Below are 17,587 nucleotides of genomic sequence, written 5' to 3'. Positions count from 1 at the left end.
CCCACCACTATGCCCAGCCAATTTTTGTATTTTTAGTAGAGATGGGGTTTCACCATGTTGGCCAGGCTGGTCTCAAACTGCTGACCTCAAATGATCTGCCCGCCTCGGCCTCCCAAAGTGCTGGGATTACAGGGGTGAACCACTGCACCCGGCCTACTCTTCTTTTAAAACCCAGATCAAGCCACTCCTGAGGAGCTTTCCAGAGTCCCCAGGAGGAAGGACTGGCTCTTCCCACCATAGACTCCATCGCTCTGAGCTTTGGGCTCGGCACCTCTCACACCTTACTTACCTCCTCCACTGCCCAAGCCAGGAACCTGGACTGATCTCAGCTCATTGCTCCTCTCCATGCCCATCACCCTGTGGAAGACCCTTCATTCACCTGGGCTGGGCTACGTCATCAGCTTCTCACTGACCTCTCTGCCAACCAGTTCTGCCCCTCCAGACATTCTCCACTGTCTCAGGGTCACTTTCTAATAGAGGGTGCTCAGCAGCTATTTGTTGACAGACAAAGTAAATGAGGGGAGGAATGAACGAAGGCGTGACAGAAGTGTAAAAACAAATGTGCTCCCCTTGGATTTTAACCTTTCAGTGGCTCCCTATTGCTCTCAGGACCAAGCCCGAGCCTTACATTTAAGGTATTTGCTATCGGAGCCCCACAACACACTCTGGGCTTCTGGTCAAGCCATAACCTTGCTCTCCTTCCTGCCTTTGCACAGGCAGTCCCCTCTGCCTGGCTGTCTTTCCCTGCTATTGCAGTAATCGAGGTCAGAGATGATGGGGCCTGAACTCAAGTGGAAGGGAGAGTTGGCCAGCACCCACGTGTCTTGAGCTCATGGTTCTCCCTGCTCTCAGTGCCGGGGCTTAAGAGGGTAGCCTTGGAGTTGAAGTTCCAGGTGCCTGTTAGAATCCCCATGGAGCCATCAGGCTGGCAGTTAATGGATATATGAGTCTGGACTACAGAGGAGAAGCTCCATCTCCAGGTAATAGTTCAGGGGTGATCCCAAATTTGAAGCCAAAGGGCTCAATGGGATCCACTAGAGAGAAAGAGTGGCTCAAGAAGGGAAGGCAGAGCCAGGCTTGGTGCGGTGGCTCATGCCTGTAATCCCAGCACTTTGGGAGGCTGAGGCGGGAGGATTGCTTGAGCCCAGGAGTTCGAGACCAGCCTGGGCAACGTAGTGAGACCCCCATCTCTAAAAGAAAAAAAAAAAAGAAGGCAGAAGACATTTAGACTCCCATCAGGGGATCAGCTGATGGCCAGTGAGCCAGGAGCAGGGGTGTCCTCAAGGCTGGGGGAAGAAACAGCTTCCGGAAGGAGTGAGTGATCCACCATGTTAAATGCCACTGAAAGGCAGAGGAAAGGAGAGGGAAGGAGCACGGGGGACGTTCAGGAGCAGCAGCCACAGGACTCAGGGAAGGACTCAACGTGGGAGTGGGGAGATCGGAGGGCTGAGAGGGACCGAAGGTCTGGCTTGGGAAAATGGGCAGAAGGGCGTGTCAAGCACCACGGAGGAAGCTGGGGAAGAGCAGCGGTGTGTACATAGAAAAAGAGGGGTCGGTTTGGGCCAGGCTAAACCAAGGTGGCTTTGGGATGTCATTAGATCTATGGCCTGGAGAGAAATCTGTGTTGGAGAGAGAGAAAAAATGAGACCATCGACCACCCCTCTCTCTCTCTTTTCTCTCTCCTATATCTATGAGCTCATCTATATGCTACTCTGAAGTCTCTATCTCCAGCCTAGATCTTTGTCCAGAACTCCCGGTGACCTTGGAGGTCACCCTGGATGTCCCATAGGGACCTGTAAAACAGACAAACAGGCCCCAGTGGACACAGATCAGAGAGGACAGAGTTGGAGGCAGGAAACCCGGGGATAAGTCAATTGGACTCGTCCAGACAAAGGCAATGGTGGCCTGAACTAGGCGAGGGAACAGGGTAGAGGAGGAGAGGATGAAGTCTAGAGACATTCCGGGAGCAGAGAGCCCCAGAGATGGGGACTAGGTTCTGCGCGAACGGAGAGGGGCTGGAGGAGGGAGGGACGTGGCTGCTGCTCTGGAGAGCTGGGTATGGGGCTGCCCTGAGCTGGCCTTATTTGAGGTGGAGCCCACCTGGCTGCCAGTCTCACCTGTTTCTTTGACTGAGAGCCCCGTAAAGGGCAGGGGATGGATCATAGGGTTTTTTTGTTTCTTTTGTTTTGTTTTGACAGAGTTTTGCTCTTGTTGCCCAGGCTGGATTGCAGTAGTGTGATCTCGGCTCACTGCAACCTCCGCCTCCTGGGTTCAAGTGATTCTGCCTCAGCCTCCCAAGTAGCTGGGATTACAGGTGCCCAACACCACTAATTTTTGTATTTTTAGTAAAGACAGGGTTTTGCCATATTGGCCAGACTGGTCTCAAACTCCTGACCTCAGGCGATCTGCCTGCCTCAGCCTCGCAAAGTGCTGGGATTATAGGCGTCAGCCACCGTGCCTGGCCCATAGGGGGGTCTTATGTGCGTGAGGGAGGGGGGCTCCTGTTGAGCAGTGAGTGGATGAGTCAGGGCAGCTCTTTCCTCTAGCCATCAGCAACCTCTGCCAGACCTTTGCACGGAGGCTTGGGGGAAACCCCTCGAGGCCACAGTCCTGGACAGGACCTGGGAGAGTGGGTAAGAGAGGGTACAAGGACAGGTGCCTGAGGCCTCAGACCTAGCTGACGACCAGGGACCAATCGCCAGACCGCACCCCTCCCCTGCTTTATTTATTTATTTATTTATTTATTTATTTATTTATTTATTATTATTTTTTGAGACAGAGTCTCACTCTGTTGCCCAGGCTGGAATGCAGTGGCGTGATCTTGGCTCACTATAAGCTCCACCTCCTGGGTTCAAGTGATTCTCCTGCCTCAGCCTCCCGAGTAGCTGGAATTACAGGTGCACGCCACCACTCCCAGCTATTTTGTATTTTTAGTAGAGATGGGGTTTCACTGTGTTGGCCAGGCTGGTCTCGAACTCCTTACCTCAAGAGATCCACCCACCTCAGCCTCTCAAAGTGCTGGGATTACAGGCATGAGCCACCGCACCCAGCCCCTCCCCTGCTTTAAACCTGTTCATGACTCCCTGTTTCTGCCTGGATAACCCCTTGTACTGGCTTTCAAGGTCTTTGAAGCTATGCCCTGGCTGGCCTCATTTTAGGGAGAGCCCGCTTGGCTGGCAGTCTCACAAATCCCCAAACCTTTCTCCACGCTGTGCCCTCTGCCTGGAATATAGCTCCCCGGGCATGTGCACCCCAGTGCCCGCCCACCTGTCAAGATCCAGCTCCAGGGACCCCTCCAGAAGACTTTCCTGACCCACCAGATGACCCACTGTGCTCCAAACTAATGTCACCCTCCTGTGACACTGTACTCAGCTGGTGCATGTCTCCTCTTTCTGTGGCACTTTGAGAGTCAGGAGAGGAGGAACCAGGCCTTTTTCATCCAGTATCCCCCCAAGGAGCTCATGGGTGGGGTGGGCATGGTGGGAAGGTCAAGGGGTGATGGCAGAAGCTCTTCCAGCCCTGTAGGTTTGCTCAACTCAGTGTGTGTCAATGGGAAAAACCGAGATCATCCCCTCAAAGTAGAGATAGCCAGAGTGAGGCCACAGAGATTTTATTTGGAGAATGAAGGGCAGAACCACAAAGATCGCAGGAGGGACGGCAAAGGTAACTCATCGTCATCCACAGAGAGGGGACTCAGGATTACGCTGTGCGTCCAGCCCATCTTCCCTCTCAGCCCAGCCTTGGCACAAGTCGGCCCCAGGATCCTCATGTGATAGAGCCTGAAGCCTGTCTCCCCAAGTCCCTGGAAAGTAGACATCTGTGACAATCCTCCCGAATCCCAGGGCACAGGGAGCATGGCTCAGCACGCCAGACTGCCTGGGCTCAAATTCTGTCCTGCCGTGAACTGCCTGGGTGTCTTTGGACAAGTCATTTGACAGCTTTGAGCCTCCGCCTTCTCATCTGAGGACAACAGGAATAATGAGGGTACCCACCTCATGGGGATGTGATGAGGCTTAAAGAAGACAATGCATGCAAAGTTTTAGCACAGTACCTGGCAGTGAGTAAATGTGCAATAATATTAATTATTACTATTTTATCAAGAGGCCTGGATTCTGGTCCCAGTTCTGCCACTGTTTTCCCTCCCTGGGCCTGCTTGAGTTTCCGTCTATAAAGTAGGTGTTAATTGATTAAATGAGATAATGGATGCCAAAGAAGCTTCTGAGATGAGTGATTATTTCTGCCCTTTGAAGTTCACTTCCCCGAGGCTGCAGGGTGTTGTCACCCCCACTCTGTCAGGTCTTTACTGGGCTCTCCGTCTAGGCCAGGACCCGTTGCTGAAGGGTCAGCCCATCTCCTCCCTTCTGCCCACAAGGCAGAATGAGAGGAAAAGGCTGGGGTTGCCTCAGCGGGGTCTGTGGTTAGACAGGACGAAGAACTTCCTTCCGGACTGCAGGATGCTGCCCTGGGAAGGAGCCAGAGGTCGTGGGACTGATGCTGTTGTGGGGAGGAGTTGCTTCCAGGGGAATGGCCAGGCCCAGCCAGTTAAGCCAGAGTTAGCCAGTGGGGTGAATCTGCTGGGCAGTGACCTCACTTCCAGAGACCCTGATGGGGCCCTGTTTAAACTGGCCCCAGGGCTCCCAGGATCACAGAGACTACAGACAAAAAAGACACAGAAACACTATTCTCCAGGCACAGAGAGCCAGAGGCAAGTGGTTACCAACAAGACTACACTGTTCCGTCCACCAAGAACACTCTTCCCAAGCTCTGGAAGTGGCTGACCATCCTTGCTAGCCTCGTTTAAGACTTGCCTCCTCAGAAGTGACCTCCTGACAACGCATGCATTCTCTCAGCATTTACTGTGCCCCAGCTATGTGTTAGGCACTGTTCTAGACCTGTGAACAAGACCAAGTCCCAGCCTGGCGCGGTGGCTCACGCCTGTAATCCCAGCACTTTGGGAGGCCAAGGCGGGCGGATCACGAGGTCAGGAGATTGAGACCATCCTGGCTAACATGGTGAAACCCCGTCTCTACTAAAAATACAAAAAATCAGCCGGGCGTGGTGGCAGACTGAGGCAGGAGAATGGCGTGAACCCGGGAGGCGGAGCTTGCAGTGAGCCGAGATTGCGCCACTGCACTCCAGCCTGGGCGACAGAGCAAGACTCCGTCCCCCTGCCCCCTCAAAAAAAGACCAAGTCCCTGCCCATCCCATATCAAGTAGCACCTGACCCAGCCCTGTTGTTCTCACACATAACACACTGTTTCTCTCTCCAGTTTATGGCCTGTCTCCCCACCAGAATGTATGTCCCATGAGGGCAGGGACCTCAACTGTTTGCTTCACCAGTGTAAACCCAGTGATTAACTCAGTGTATAAACCTGTCACAAATCACTAAAATATGCCCTTGATAAATAATTGTTTTGTTTTTGTTTTTTTTGAGACAAGGTCTGCTGTATTGCCCAGGCTGGAGTGCAGTGGTGCGATCTTGGCTCACTGCAACCTCTGCCTCCTGGGCTCAAGTGATTCTCCCACCTAAGCCTCCTGAGTAGCTGGGACTACAGGTGCACGCCACCACGCCTAGCTCATTTTTCGTATTTTTAGTAGAGACGGGGTTTCGCCATGTTGCCCAGGCTGGTCTAGAACTCCTGGCCTCAAGCAATCTGCCCCCCTAAGCCTCCCAAAGTGCTGGGATTACAGGTGTGAGCCACCACACCTGGCCAAGCCCTTGATAAATATTCGTTGACTAAATAGACACATAGATCAGAGATAGAACACACAGAAACAGAACCACACTCAGAGGTGGTACAGACTTTCAGAGATGCACCGAAATGTGAACACAGACACACAGGATGATCACCACGACAGGGCCCTTCAAACTGACCCCGAGCTTCCCTTCCCTTGGTCATTCAGCTTCGCCTCTAGGCCCAGGGCTGGAGTCACCTTTGCTCTGGGGCTGACCCAGTTGGTGCCCACCCAAGTGCACCACTTTCCTGGTCCCCGACTCCCTGCACCGGGCACAGAGCTGGTATTATTGTTGAGGAGTCCTATTTGGGGCTCCTCTACTTTTTTGGGGATGTCTTCTGACAAACAGAAATTTCAACATAGTCAAATTTGTCAATCTTTTTAAAAGTATGTTTGTGTCAGCCCAAGAAGAGCGGGGAAAAATAACCCTGCAAAGACCACGCCCTGCACTCGGGGCCCCTCTGACTGCGGCTCATCTGCACAGGGTCCTGGAGCCTCGCAGGCCGCGACTGCAGCAGGGCAACCTCGTGCTCGGGCCTCGCCCCTCCCCCACGCCTCTAGCTAGGCCCCGCCCAAGACCCGCCCCTCCGCGAGCCCCCGCCCACCTAAAGCGCCCTCTGTGGCCACGCCCCTCACCGGCTCTCACGAGCGCAAGGGAACTAGATGTCGCTTCCTTTTGCCCAGAAAATAGTAGTTAATATTCTGCCACCGGTGCTTCCACCTGGAGGGAAGGGAAATCGGGAAGACGGGATTGGGGCAAGTCTCCCTTCCCTCCGGGTCTGCGCCCACTCCGCCTAGCCCCGCCCCTTCCTTCCGCTCCCGGTCGCCCTCAGACCCCGCCCTTCCCACCCAGTTCCGCCCCCTCCCCTCGCCCCCAGGCCCGGATCCTCGGCTCTGGATCCGCCCCTTCCTTAGACCCCGCCCCTTCCTTAGACCTCGCCCCTTCGCATAGGCCCCCGTCACCCCGTCTACTCCCCGGGCCCTCGCGCCGCCCCTCCCGGCGCACTCACGTGAGTCTCGGGCGCGCGCCGTAGCAGCTGGGCCAGCGCGCCGAGGGTACGTCGGCCAGGCCGGTGGCCGGGGGTAGCAGTAACAGGTTGCGTGCGGGCCAGCGCCAGGCGGCACCCGGAAGGTGGCGGCGCTGCGGGCTCAGCCAGTAGTCGCCCAGGCTGCGGCGGGCGGCGGGCGCCGGCAAGACCGGGCCCCGGCTGCCCCAGAAACACAACTCCTGGTCCAGGCGGTGCGGGGCCGTGGCCTGGGGCCGCCTGCGGGGGAGATGGGACAGCGGTCACCCCAGGAGAACACGACAGGCGGGGAGGAGGAAGTTGCCTCCGATCGGACGAGGCAGGGCACGGGCCGGGGTCACTCCTGGTCGATTTAGAGGGACGTGGAAAGGGACTGGAGGCCCCCACTGGCGCCTTCCCAAGGACCTGAGTGCCTCCTCCCCCAGCTGCCAGACCAGGGCGCTTTATCCAGCTGGCGCCCTCCCTCGGGCCCCCTCACCGGGACAGAAGAAAATTCACGACGAAGTGAGCAGTCTCGGTGAATAGCATGGTGTCCAGCCGGTCTGGCCCGACTTCGGCCTCTTTAATACCTGCCTGGGCGAGGAGGGGGAGGCCTGAAAACCCATATTCCCCCCGGGCCCGGCTGTTTTTAGCAGAAGGCCAGGAGGCGTCAGCTGGCAGAGGGGTTGGGGGCAGAGCTGGTCTCTCTCGTGAGGTCTAGTGTAGTCTGCCCCCACTAGCCGCTTCAGTGGGAGGGGGCTGGTCACCAGATCTCCAAGTTCCCCAGAGACACTCCTCCCCAGGGTCAAGGACAGAAGTGCAAGGACAGACAGAGGCAGCAGGAGGGGGCCAGGGACAGGAAGGTCAGCTGCCCATTGGAGAAACCCTTCCTCATCCCACCTAGGGCTTCCAGCCCCTGCTCACACACTTTTTTTTTGAGACAGGATCTCACTTTGTCATCCAGGCTGGAGTGCAGTGGGGCGATCATAGCTCACTGCAGCCTCGACCTCCTAGGCTCTAACGATCCTCCTGCCTCAGCCCCCCAAGTAACTGGTACTATAGGCACTCACCACCACACCTGGCTAATTTTTTGTATTTTTTTGTAGATACAGGGTTTCACTATGTAGCCAAGGCTAGTCTTGAATTCGTGAGCTCAAGTGAATCACCGGCCTTGGCCTCTCAAGTCTAGGATTACAGGTGAGCCACCATGCCCAACCTTTTTTTATTTTCTTTTTTCTTTTTTTTTTGAGACAGGGTCTCAACTCTGGCACCCAGGCTGGAGTGCAGTGGCACAATCACTGCTCACTGCATCCTCGACCTCCTAGGGCCCTAGCAGTCCTCCTGCATTAGCTGGAGGATTGCTGGGGTTGCAGCAGCTGGAACCACAGGCCTGCACCACCAAGTACAGCTAATTTGTGTGTGTGTGTGTGTGTGTGTGTGTGTGTTTGTTTTGTTTTGTAGAGACAGTTTTGCCATGTTGTCTAGGCTGGTCTCAAACTCCTGGGATCAAGCAATCTGCCCCCCTCCCAGTCAGCTTCCCAAAAGTGCTGGGATTACAGGCATGAGCCACCACTCCTGGCTGGCCTCCCACACTCCTGATGGTGTGCTCAGGCACAAATCACGCCTCAAAGGGCCTCCTCTTCTCCCAGGCTTAGGCGCACCCTGACCTGCTCCCCATGGCTTTCATGGGAGCCTTTTCCCTAATTCTATGCATGCTTAAATGGCAGCTCCTCAGCCAACTCTAGTTCAGGAGGCTGCTGGGGCTCCAGGACTCCCTAAACTGTCAGCAAAGTCCTGACACTTTCCTTCCCCAAAACTGAAAAGCCCTTGATCTGTTTAACCCTCTCTTTTTGCAGAAGAGGAAACTGAGGTTCACAATCGGGCAGTGAAAAGCCAAAAGTAAAACCTAGGCTTTCTACAACCCTGCCTGCTCCTACAAAAGGTGAGACAGCCCTTCTGTGTGTCCTTGTCCAGCTCGGCTTGGGGTTCAGGGCTCAGAGCCCAGGCTGGGCCCTGCTCCTCCCTGACCCCTGGGGATCCTAAGGAACATGCTGGCCCAGCTCCCCTTCCCACACTGCCAGTTTGGGCTATTTCCCCCCCAGTGACTCACGCTGGCTGCCGGGGAGAGTGGGCAGCTGTTCTGAGCCCCCAGAGCCCAGTACAGGCCCTGACTTGCCCCCCAAGTTCTGCAGCCATATTTGGGAATTTAATCTGTTTTTCCTCCTTGAGGACTCTCCTTCCCTTAATCCCTTCCTTTTTTCCCTGTCTTCAACCATTTTTCCTTATCTTCAGCCTCACCCTCCCTGATGGCTTCTTCCCATAGGCAGACAAACAGGCTCTAGTCTTTCATATCTTTGAAAAAAAGAAAGCCCTCCCTCAACTCCACATCCTTCGCCAGCTCCCCTCTGCAGCCAACATTCTTGAAGGAGTTGTATACACACGTTGTTTCTACTTCCTCACTCAGCCCCTGCAATCTGGCTTCCTCCCCCACCATTCCACAGGAACAGCCTGCCAAGGTCACTGCTGACCTCCTTGTTGCTAAATCCAAGGGATGCTTAAAAGTCTTTATCTGCCTTGACCCCTTAGCAGTGGCCAGCTTTGACACAAATACTCCTTCCTCTTTCAGATACTTTTAGGCCCTTGTATTTCTGGACACTGTGCACTTTTGATTTTCTTGCTATCTTATGGGTTGCTGCCACATGGCAAATTTCTTATCCTTTGCTCACTGCCTAATCATGGTTGTTCCCAGGCCTGCTACAGTCTGTCCCCAGGGAGTCTCATCAGCTCCCATGCCTTCAGTGTCCAGCCCATGTCAGAAACTCATGTCTCTTTCTCAGTCCAGCCCTCTCCCCAACCCCACACCTGCCTCCTGGACCCCTCCTGCTGGATGTCCCACCTCTCAGGAAACAGGCTGCATACCTGCCCTCCCTCCATGTTCCCCAGCTTAGCCATCTCCCAGTTGTCTGAACCTGAAATCTGGACTTGGTTCTAGATTCTGCCCTCTCTCGCCCTTTTTTTTTTTTTTTTTTTTTTTTTGAGACAGAGTCTTGCTGTGTCGCCCAGGCTGGAGTGCAGTGGTGCAATCTCGGCTCTCTGCAACCTCTGCCTCCCGGGTTCAAGCAATTCTCCTGCCTCAGCTTCCTGAGTAGCTGGGACTATAGGCGTGCACCACCATGCCCGGCTAATTTTTATATTTTTAGTAGAGATGGGGTTTCACCATGTTGGCCATGCTGGTCTTGAACTCCTGACCTCATGATCCACCCTCCTCGGCCTCCCAGTGCTGGGATTACAGGTGTGAGCCACCGTGCCCAGCTTCTCTCACCCTTTTCATCCTCAAGCAGCTATGAAAACCTGTCCTTTCAGGACGTACCTAAAATCCCATAGCTTCTCTCCATTTCCGCCACCAACACTTGAGCCAAGGGCCCATCACCTTTCACCTCCTGCAGCAGCCTCCTGACCTGTCTCCCTGCTGCCACTCTCAATCCCCTATGTGGTCTGTTCCTATAGGGCAGCTGGGTGTGTCTTTCCAAAATAGGAATATGTCTCCCTGCACCATGTCTTTAGCATCAAGTTCACCCAACCCATGCCCCTGCCAACCCCAGTGTTGGGGCATTCCTCCGTCTTTGCCTGGGTAACAGCTTCTCATCCTTCAGTTCAAGCGTCCATTCCTCATGAGAGCCATTTCCAAACTCCCAGCCAGGCAGGTGGCTCTGCTATTTCTTCTCCTCACAGCACCAAGGCCTCTCCTCTGTGGACATTGCAAGCAGTCATTCACAAACTAGTCTAATCTGCAGATTCCTGAGCCCTCCTGTTCTAGATCCTGGGGATGTCAGGAGGAGGACAGTCCAGCCCCTGGCCCCTGTCATGTAATGGGGAAGACAGGCATTAAGCTGAGATCAGGAATAGATACGGACACTGAAGGCAACACAGTGGTCATGCAGGCCCTAAGGATGGTGGTCAGGGGAACCGTCTTTGAGGGTGATCTGTGGGGTCAGGGGAAGCTATTCCAGGCAGAAGGGATGGTGTACTTAAGGTGGGAGGAATGTTTTGTGATGATTTGAAAGGTGTCCAGTGTGGCTGCACAAGTGATGTGAAGAAGCCATTGATGAGGTTTAAATAGGAAACTGACCCAGCTGCATTTGTGGTCTTTATAAAATAATTCTGGATTGGAGGAATCAAGCGAGGAAGGAAGGAGGGTAACCTGGCAGGGAGCTGCTGGAATAATTGGGTGAGTAGTAAGGGGGGCCTGACTCAGGGCAGTGGCAGTGGATTTGGGGCAGACTGAACTGTGGTTGCCTGTACTGGAGTCAGGGAAGAGGGAGGGAATGAGAATGATTCTGGTCTTCCTACCCTAACGGTGGGTGGGGAGGGCAGTGGGAGCTGGACCACCCATATGCCCGTGGTGACTGTACCTGCAGTCGCTCATCCATCCTTTGTCTTTTTTCTTTTTTCTTTTTTTTTGAGACAGAGTCTCACTTTGTCACCCAGGCTGGAGTGCAGTGGCACGATCTCAGCTCACTGCAACGTCCACCTCCCGGGTACAAGCGATTCTCCTGCCTCAGCCTCCTGAGTAGCTGGGATTACAAGCACACGCCACCATGTCTGGCTCATTTTTGTATTTTTAGTAGAGACGGGGTTTCACCATTTTGGTCAGGCTGGTCTTGAACTCCTGACCTTGTGATCTGCCTGCCTCGGCCTCCCAAAGTGCTGGGATTACAGGTGTGAACCACTGCGCCTGGCCATCTTTTTTTCTTTTATTCATGCAGTGACATGATCTCAGCTCACTGTAGCCTTGACCTTCCAGGCTCAAGCGAGCCTCCTAGCTCAGCCTCCTGAGTAGCTGGGACTACAAGCACACGCTACCACACCCGGCTAATATTTTTTAATTTGTAGAGACGCCATGTTGTCCAGGCTGGTCTTGAACTCCTGTGTTCAAAAGATACACCTGCCTCAGCCTCCCAGAGTGCTGGGATTACAGGTGTGAGCCACTGCACTGGCCTCATCCTTTTTCTTTTCTTTCTGTCCTTCGTTTCCCTTTCCTTTTTCCTTCCCTCCTTTCCTCCCTTCCTCCCTTCCTTACTGTCCTTTTTCTTTCTCTCTCTTTCCTTGCTTCCTTCCTTTTCTTCTTTCTTTCTTTCTTTTTTTTCTTCTTTCCTTCCTTTCATCCTTTCTTCCTTTCTCTATCTCTCTTTTCTTTCTTTCTTTCTCTCTTTCCCTTTCTTTTTTATTTTTGAGACAGAGTCTCACTCTGTTGCCCAGCCAGGAGTGCAGTGGTATGATCTTGGCTCATGGCAACCTCAACCTCCTGAACTCAGGTGATCCTCCCGCCTCACCTTCCCAAATAGTTGGGACTACAGGCATGTGCCACCACGCCTGGCTATTTTTTTTTTTTTTTTTTTTTTTTTTTTGTAGAGACACGGTTTTGCCATGTTGCCCAGGCTGGTCTCAAACTCCTGGCCTCAAGAGGTCTGCCCACCTTAGCCTCCCAAAGTGCTGGGATTACAGGCATAAGCCACCATGCCTGGGCACCCATCCTTTTTCTTAGAGGAGCAGATGGAGGCCCCTAAGAGGTAGAAGGCTGCTAATAAGGCCTAGGACAAGGCAGAGGGGAGGAGAAGGGAAAGTTGGGTCCAAGTCCGGATGTGATGAGGTTTCAGGGAAAGTGGCATCTGGGGTTTCCTCAGAGCCTGGAAATTCCACTGTTTCCAGGACCACTCTGAGACCCCCAAATCCTGAGATGCTCAAACCCTGAGGCCCAGTCCTTGTAAGTCCTGGGGGCCCTCTAGGGGGTGTGAGTCTGTATCTGGAGGTCCACAATCCCCTGACAAGTTTCAAGGTGGTGAGTAGGATTCTTGACCGTCCCTAATGCCAATGTACAGTTCGGGTGAGGCACACCCCACGCCTGTTACCTGCATGATCCCATGTCATCCTCATGTAATCCTTGGAGGCACATAGCTTATTTATTCCCATGGCACCTATGAGACTTCAAAGGGTTAAAGAACTTGCTCAAATTCACACGGCTAGGATGAGGCAGAATGAGGATTTGAACCAAGCTTTGACTGACATCAAGAGTCTGTGCTTTTAACTCCTGTGCTATATTAAGTCTGGCGACCCCCCTGGTTGATTGGCTCAGTAAGAGGAGGAGGATTTGTGGGGGATTTGCTTGTGGTTGGGGTGGCTGTCCCCCTCTCATATCAAGCGATGGGAAAGGGTAGCGCTGACGTCAATTATTGCCATGGTGATACAGCAACCCTTTCCCTGCTGTCTCCATGGTAACCTGGGGGGTCCATCTGTACTTCGCCCCCTCCTTCTAAAAGGGGGTCCCTTAGGGAGGGGCTGGCTAATAAGGTGTCTGGGAAATAAGTCAGGGAAGGCAGTGATTTGAGCATCCCCCTTTGCCTGGCCCCTCCCCATTCCTCAGGCCCAGAGAGTAAGGCTGGGATCTGCATTGGGTCCTGCACTGGGGTCCAGGGACAGATGTACCCTTTAGGGTGAGGGAGGCAGCTCTGTCTTTTCCACCTGGGGATTCCCCTGGAAATTCCCCTGCCCCCAATCCCCCCACCAAGTTCTTAGGCTCCTGAACAGAACTGCTAGGAAGCTGGCAGAGAGAGGCAAGAGGGTTTCCTCAGCCCTCTTCAGGACTGGACATCACCCAACCCCTGGGGACAGTGTCTTTGGCTGTCTGGCTCTCTGCTGTCCCTTGAAGCCAAAGGTAGGAGCAGCAGCCGTAGCAGTCTCTCTTGCTTATCAAGTGGTAGCTGTGGCAGTGATTCCTGTATGGTGCTATACATACAGGTCCTTACTGAAACTTTCTACCAGGTGTCAATTAGCCCTATTTTACAGATTTGAAGATGGAGGCTCAGAGGGGCTAAGTAACTAGCTCAAGACTGCACAGTTAGAAAAACAGCAGAGTCAGGACTTGAACTCAGCACTAGTTTCGGCCAGTGGCTCTTCCAGTGGAAAGGAGTAAGAAGAAACAGAGAACAGGATGGAAGAGAAGAGAAATAGGAGAATGAAGTGACCCAGGTAGGAGCCTGTGGTACTCTGCCTGCCTGCAGAACAAAGTTCATACTCCTTCACCTGGTACGCAAAGGTCTCCTTGATCCAGCTTCTCTTCTGTTAACCCATTCCTGGATCCCCTGCATTCTATGCTCTGAAAGGGAAAATGATGTCAGATTCAGGCCTGGGTTCTCAGTACCAGGCATGGCCCAGGAAGGTGTTGATGAAAATTGATGAACTGAGTTTCTTGAAATTGTCCTTCACTTTCCTGCCTCCAGGCCTTTACCCACAATGCTTCCTCCCCAAAGGGAATGCCCTTTCTCTTGCTCATGGACATTCTAGAGCTAACTAGCCCCATTGGCAAGGACTGCATCTAGAATCTTTGTATCCCTCACAAATCAGGTACGTGGGACGTGGCAGTAACTGGTTTCTAAATTTTTTTTTTTTTTTGAGATGGAGTCTCACTCTGTCACCCAGGCTGGAGTGCAGTGGTGCGATCTCAGTTCACTGCGAGCTCCACCTCCCGGGTTCACACCATTCTCCTGCCTCAGCCTCCCGAGTAGCTGGGACTACAAGTGCCCGCCACCACGCCTGGCTAATTTTTTTGTATTTTTAGTAGAGATGGGGTTTCACCGTGTTAGCCAGGATGTTCTTCATCTCCTGACCTCATGATCCAACTGCCTTGGCCTCCCAAAGTGCTGGGATTATAGGCGTGATCCATCGTGCCCAGCCTAATTTTTTTTAGAGACAGGATCTCACTCTGTTGCTCAGGCTGGAGTGCAGTGGTGTGACCTTGGCTCATTGCAGCCTCAAACTCCTGGGCTCAAGCAATCCTCCTGCCTCAGGCTCCCCAGTAGCTAGGACCACAGGCACACGCCACATACCTGGTTTTTTTGTTTTGTTTTGTTTTTAGAGATGGGATCTTGCTGTTTTCCATGCTGGTCTTGAACTCCTGGGCTCAAGTGATCCTCCTGCCTCAGCCTCCCAAAGTGCTTGGATTACAGGCCTGAGCCACCATGCCTGGCCTATTTTTTTTTTTTTTTTTTTTTTTTTTTTTAAGGAAAGGAGGGTTGAGAAGAGAGGAGAAGGAAGTGGGAGAGATGGAAAAAAAGGAAGAATGAGAAGGATTCACTATTTGGGGGCTGGCAGAGTCCAAAGAGACCAGCTGATGCCTTTTTTTTTTTTTTTTAAACCAGTGAGGAAATAGGCCCTTTTAGTAAGCCTCCTACATGGGGACTGCCTGGGAGAGCATTTTATGTGGAAACTGAGAAGGGTATCCCTTTTGGGTGACGTGGAATTTTAAGGTGCTCTAGGGAAAGCTTGGACTTCTCTACCCTATGAGGATTAGAGGAGGGTGTTGAATCAATTGTCCTTAGATCTCAGGGGACAGGAGACTGAACCTGACCTTTAGGTTACACTCCCCCCGTAACAAAATTGGAAAGTAGAATATACGGGCTCATTAAAGCCAAATTGGAAAGTAGGAAATAGTTGTTTAGCTTAAATACTAGCACTTCCAGGCAGGCTTCCTGTCATGGGCCCCTCCGAGGGCAGATCTTAGGGCATGTGGTCTCAGGATGCTGAGGAGTGTGCTAGACTCTCATTGGGGGACCTTGGGTAAGTCTCAAAGGCTCAGTTCACTCATCTGTAAAATAGGAAGTTAAACCAACGTCTTTCTTTTTCTTTTTTTTTTTTTGGATAGAGTCTTGCTCTGTTGCCCAGGCTGGAGTGCAGTGGCATGATCTCAGCTCACTGTAACCTCTGCCTCCTGGGTTCAAGGAATTCTCCTGCCTCAGCCTCCCGAGTGGCTGGGATTACAGGTGCGTACCACCACACCCAGCTAATTTTTGTATTTTTAGTAGAGACGGGGTTTTGCCATGTTGGCCAGGCTGGTCTCCAACTCCTGACCTTGTGATCCACCTGCCTCGGTCTCCCAAAGTGCTGGGATTACAGGCGTGAGCCACCGCGCCTGGCAAGCCACCATTTTTCAAATGGCCTCTTCCCCAATCTTTTTATGATCACTTCAGTCCTGGGAGAAACCAAGGCTCAGGATGGACTGGGGCAGCTCCAAAGCCTTCCAATAAGGAAGGTCCCAGGCACCTAGGGCCACAAAGAGCAAGTCGCAGAACTTTGTCGCAGAACTTCTCGCTCGAGAGGATTAAAATGGGTCTGGTCGGGTACCTGTAGTCCCAGCTACTTGGGAGGCTGAGGCAGGAGAATTGTTTGAACCTGGGAGGCAGAGGTTGCAGTGAACAGAGATCATGCCACTGCAGTCCAGCCTGGGAAACAGAGCGAGACTCCATCTCATTCATAGATAGATGATAGATAGATAGATAGATAGATAGATAGATAGATAGATAGATAGATAGATAGATTAGATAGATAGATAGATATAGATAGATAGATAGATAGATATAGATAGATAGCCTGGTGTGGGTGACCAATGGCTGTATTCTATGTTACTTGTCGGTCCACCTCTTCCTCCTGTTCCCCGCTTCTGTGGGTTGCCAGGGTCCAGCAAAGTGATGTGAATTTCACCGGAGAATCACGAGAGGGTTAGAGAGATGGACCAGGGCAGGGCCCAAGGGAAAGGCTGCCCAGGAGGGGTCAGGACCAGCAAGATATGAGAGGAGTGAAGTGGCGTAGGTTGAAAGGCGGAAGGGCGGGCCCCTAAGGCTGGGTCCAAACGAGGAGGCCGCGGAAGGGAAAGTGTTATTGGACTGGGCAGAGCAGCTGGTGGGCCCGACGGATAGACATACACTGCCAGCCCGGAGTGGAAAGAACAGTTTATGCTGTGCTTTATTAAAATGTGCATCATTCTTTTATTTTAAAATGTGCATCATTGTCTCGTGCTCGGCGCATGCGACCTCAGCGTGGTGGCCCGCGGGGGGCCTCGTTCCCGCCCAGCTCCCGCGGAGCCGCAGGGAGCAGGCGCACTCACGTGGCGCGGGCCCGGGGGCTCCCACCCATGGCGAGGTAGACGTCGATGGGCACGTGCAGCAGCGTCAGGCAGTGGCATCCAGGGCAGCGACGAAGCGGCCTGGGGAAAGCGGCGCGCGACAGGGGCCGCTGAGGCAGGGGCTTGGCCCATCCTGTGGGGCGCAACCAGGGAGTGCACCTGGGGTCCCCGGGGGTCCGGACGTGGATGCGGGGTCCTGACTGCTGGGGGCGCCAAGTGGGACGGAGGGCGGGGTCGCGGGACGGGCGGAGGCGGGGGTGGGGCGCGGGCCTTACCTGACCGGGTTGTGCTCCGTCGCTACCGCCTCCGGGCTGTCCTGGGACTCGGGGGCAGCGGCAAGGCCACGGGAGTCTCCGGCCTCAATGGGGAATCTCCGACCCTGCGGGGGCTCCTGGGTGCTCATGTCCAAGCCCCGGGGCGCTCTGCGCGGGGAGTGGCGGTCAGGCCTCTCCCGGGTCGCCGGGCGCCGCCGCCTCGCGCCCGACCCCTGGGCCGTCGCTCACCTCCCGGCGGCTGAGACCGGTCCCAGGCTAGAAGCAGCTGCCCGAGCTCTGGCCGCGGGAGAACGCTCCGGTCCAGGCGGAGCCGGGCAGGTCTCTGTGGCGTGCCAGGGCCCGGGCGTCGAGGAGGGCAGCATTGTGACCCAGGCCGCGGCGCGCTGACCTCACAGAGCACGTTCCTCCCACTGGAGAACCCCCAACGGTGCCCCTTGCCGCCCCTGGCACTCAGCGCGGGCCAGAATCGGGGACTGGAGGGCTCTGGCCATGGCGCCTGGAGACGGGGTCGCGCAGACCCCGGACACCCGAGGGGGGCGCAGCAGGCCAGGGCAACCCGCCGCGAGGCGGCGTCCACGCCGAGGAGCCGCGCATTCCCGGCCCACACAGACGCGGCG

General features: G+C 54.2%; 1 protein-coding gene and 1 long non-coding RNA gene across 7 annotated transcripts; one reads left to right on the top strand and one right to left on the bottom strand.

Annotated features, from left to right (window-relative positions):
- Positions 1 to 3,594: 3,594 nt before the first annotated feature.
- FAM229A (family with sequence similarity 229 member A) lies at positions 3,595 to 17,332 on the bottom strand. Of its 5 annotated transcripts, none has more exons than XM_019014604.4 (6): positions 16,971 to 17,192; positions 13,821 to 13,893; positions 7,240 to 7,334; positions 6,747 to 7,001; positions 6,342 to 6,457; positions 3,595 to 3,802 (listed from the first exon to the last, which is right to left on the bottom strand). In XM_019014604.4, exons 3-5 carry the CDS (start codon positions 7,287 to 7,289, stop codon positions 6,379 to 6,381), a joined length of 384 nt encoding a protein of 127 aa, XP_018870149.1. In that variant the 5' UTR covers positions 7,290 to 7,334; positions 13,821 to 13,893; positions 16,971 to 17,192; the 3' UTR covers positions 3,595 to 3,802; positions 6,342 to 6,378. The 5 variants fall into 5 exon arrangements, with proteins under 5 accessions (XP_018870149.1, XP_018870156.1, XP_055247050.1 ...); XM_019014611.4 differs by having other exon boundaries at positions 6,373 to 6,457; XM_055391075.2 differs by lacking the exon at positions 3,595 to 3,802 and adding an exon at positions 3,913 to 3,960.
- On the top strand, positions 6,723 to 16,569 carry LOC129534359 (uncharacterized). 2 transcript variants are annotated; one of them, XR_010131754.1, is made up of 3 exons: positions 6,723 to 6,792; positions 7,847 to 7,937; positions 8,597 to 16,569. It is a non-coding gene; the product is annotated as an uncharacterized lncRNA (long non-coding RNA). The 2 variants fall into 2 exon arrangements; XR_008680924.2 differs by lacking the exon at positions 6,723 to 6,792 and adding an exon at positions 6,999 to 7,265.
- Positions 17,333 to 17,587: the final 255 nt, after the last annotated feature.

This window comes from Gorilla gorilla, chromosome 1 (genome assembly GCF_029281585.2).
Source record: "Gorilla gorilla gorilla isolate KB3781 chromosome 1, NHGRI_mGorGor1-v2.1_pri, whole genome shotgun sequence".
NCBI lineage: Eukaryota > Metazoa > Chordata > Mammalia > Primates > Hominidae > Gorilla > Gorilla gorilla.
This window is presented reverse-complemented; position numbering and strand designations above follow the sequence as displayed.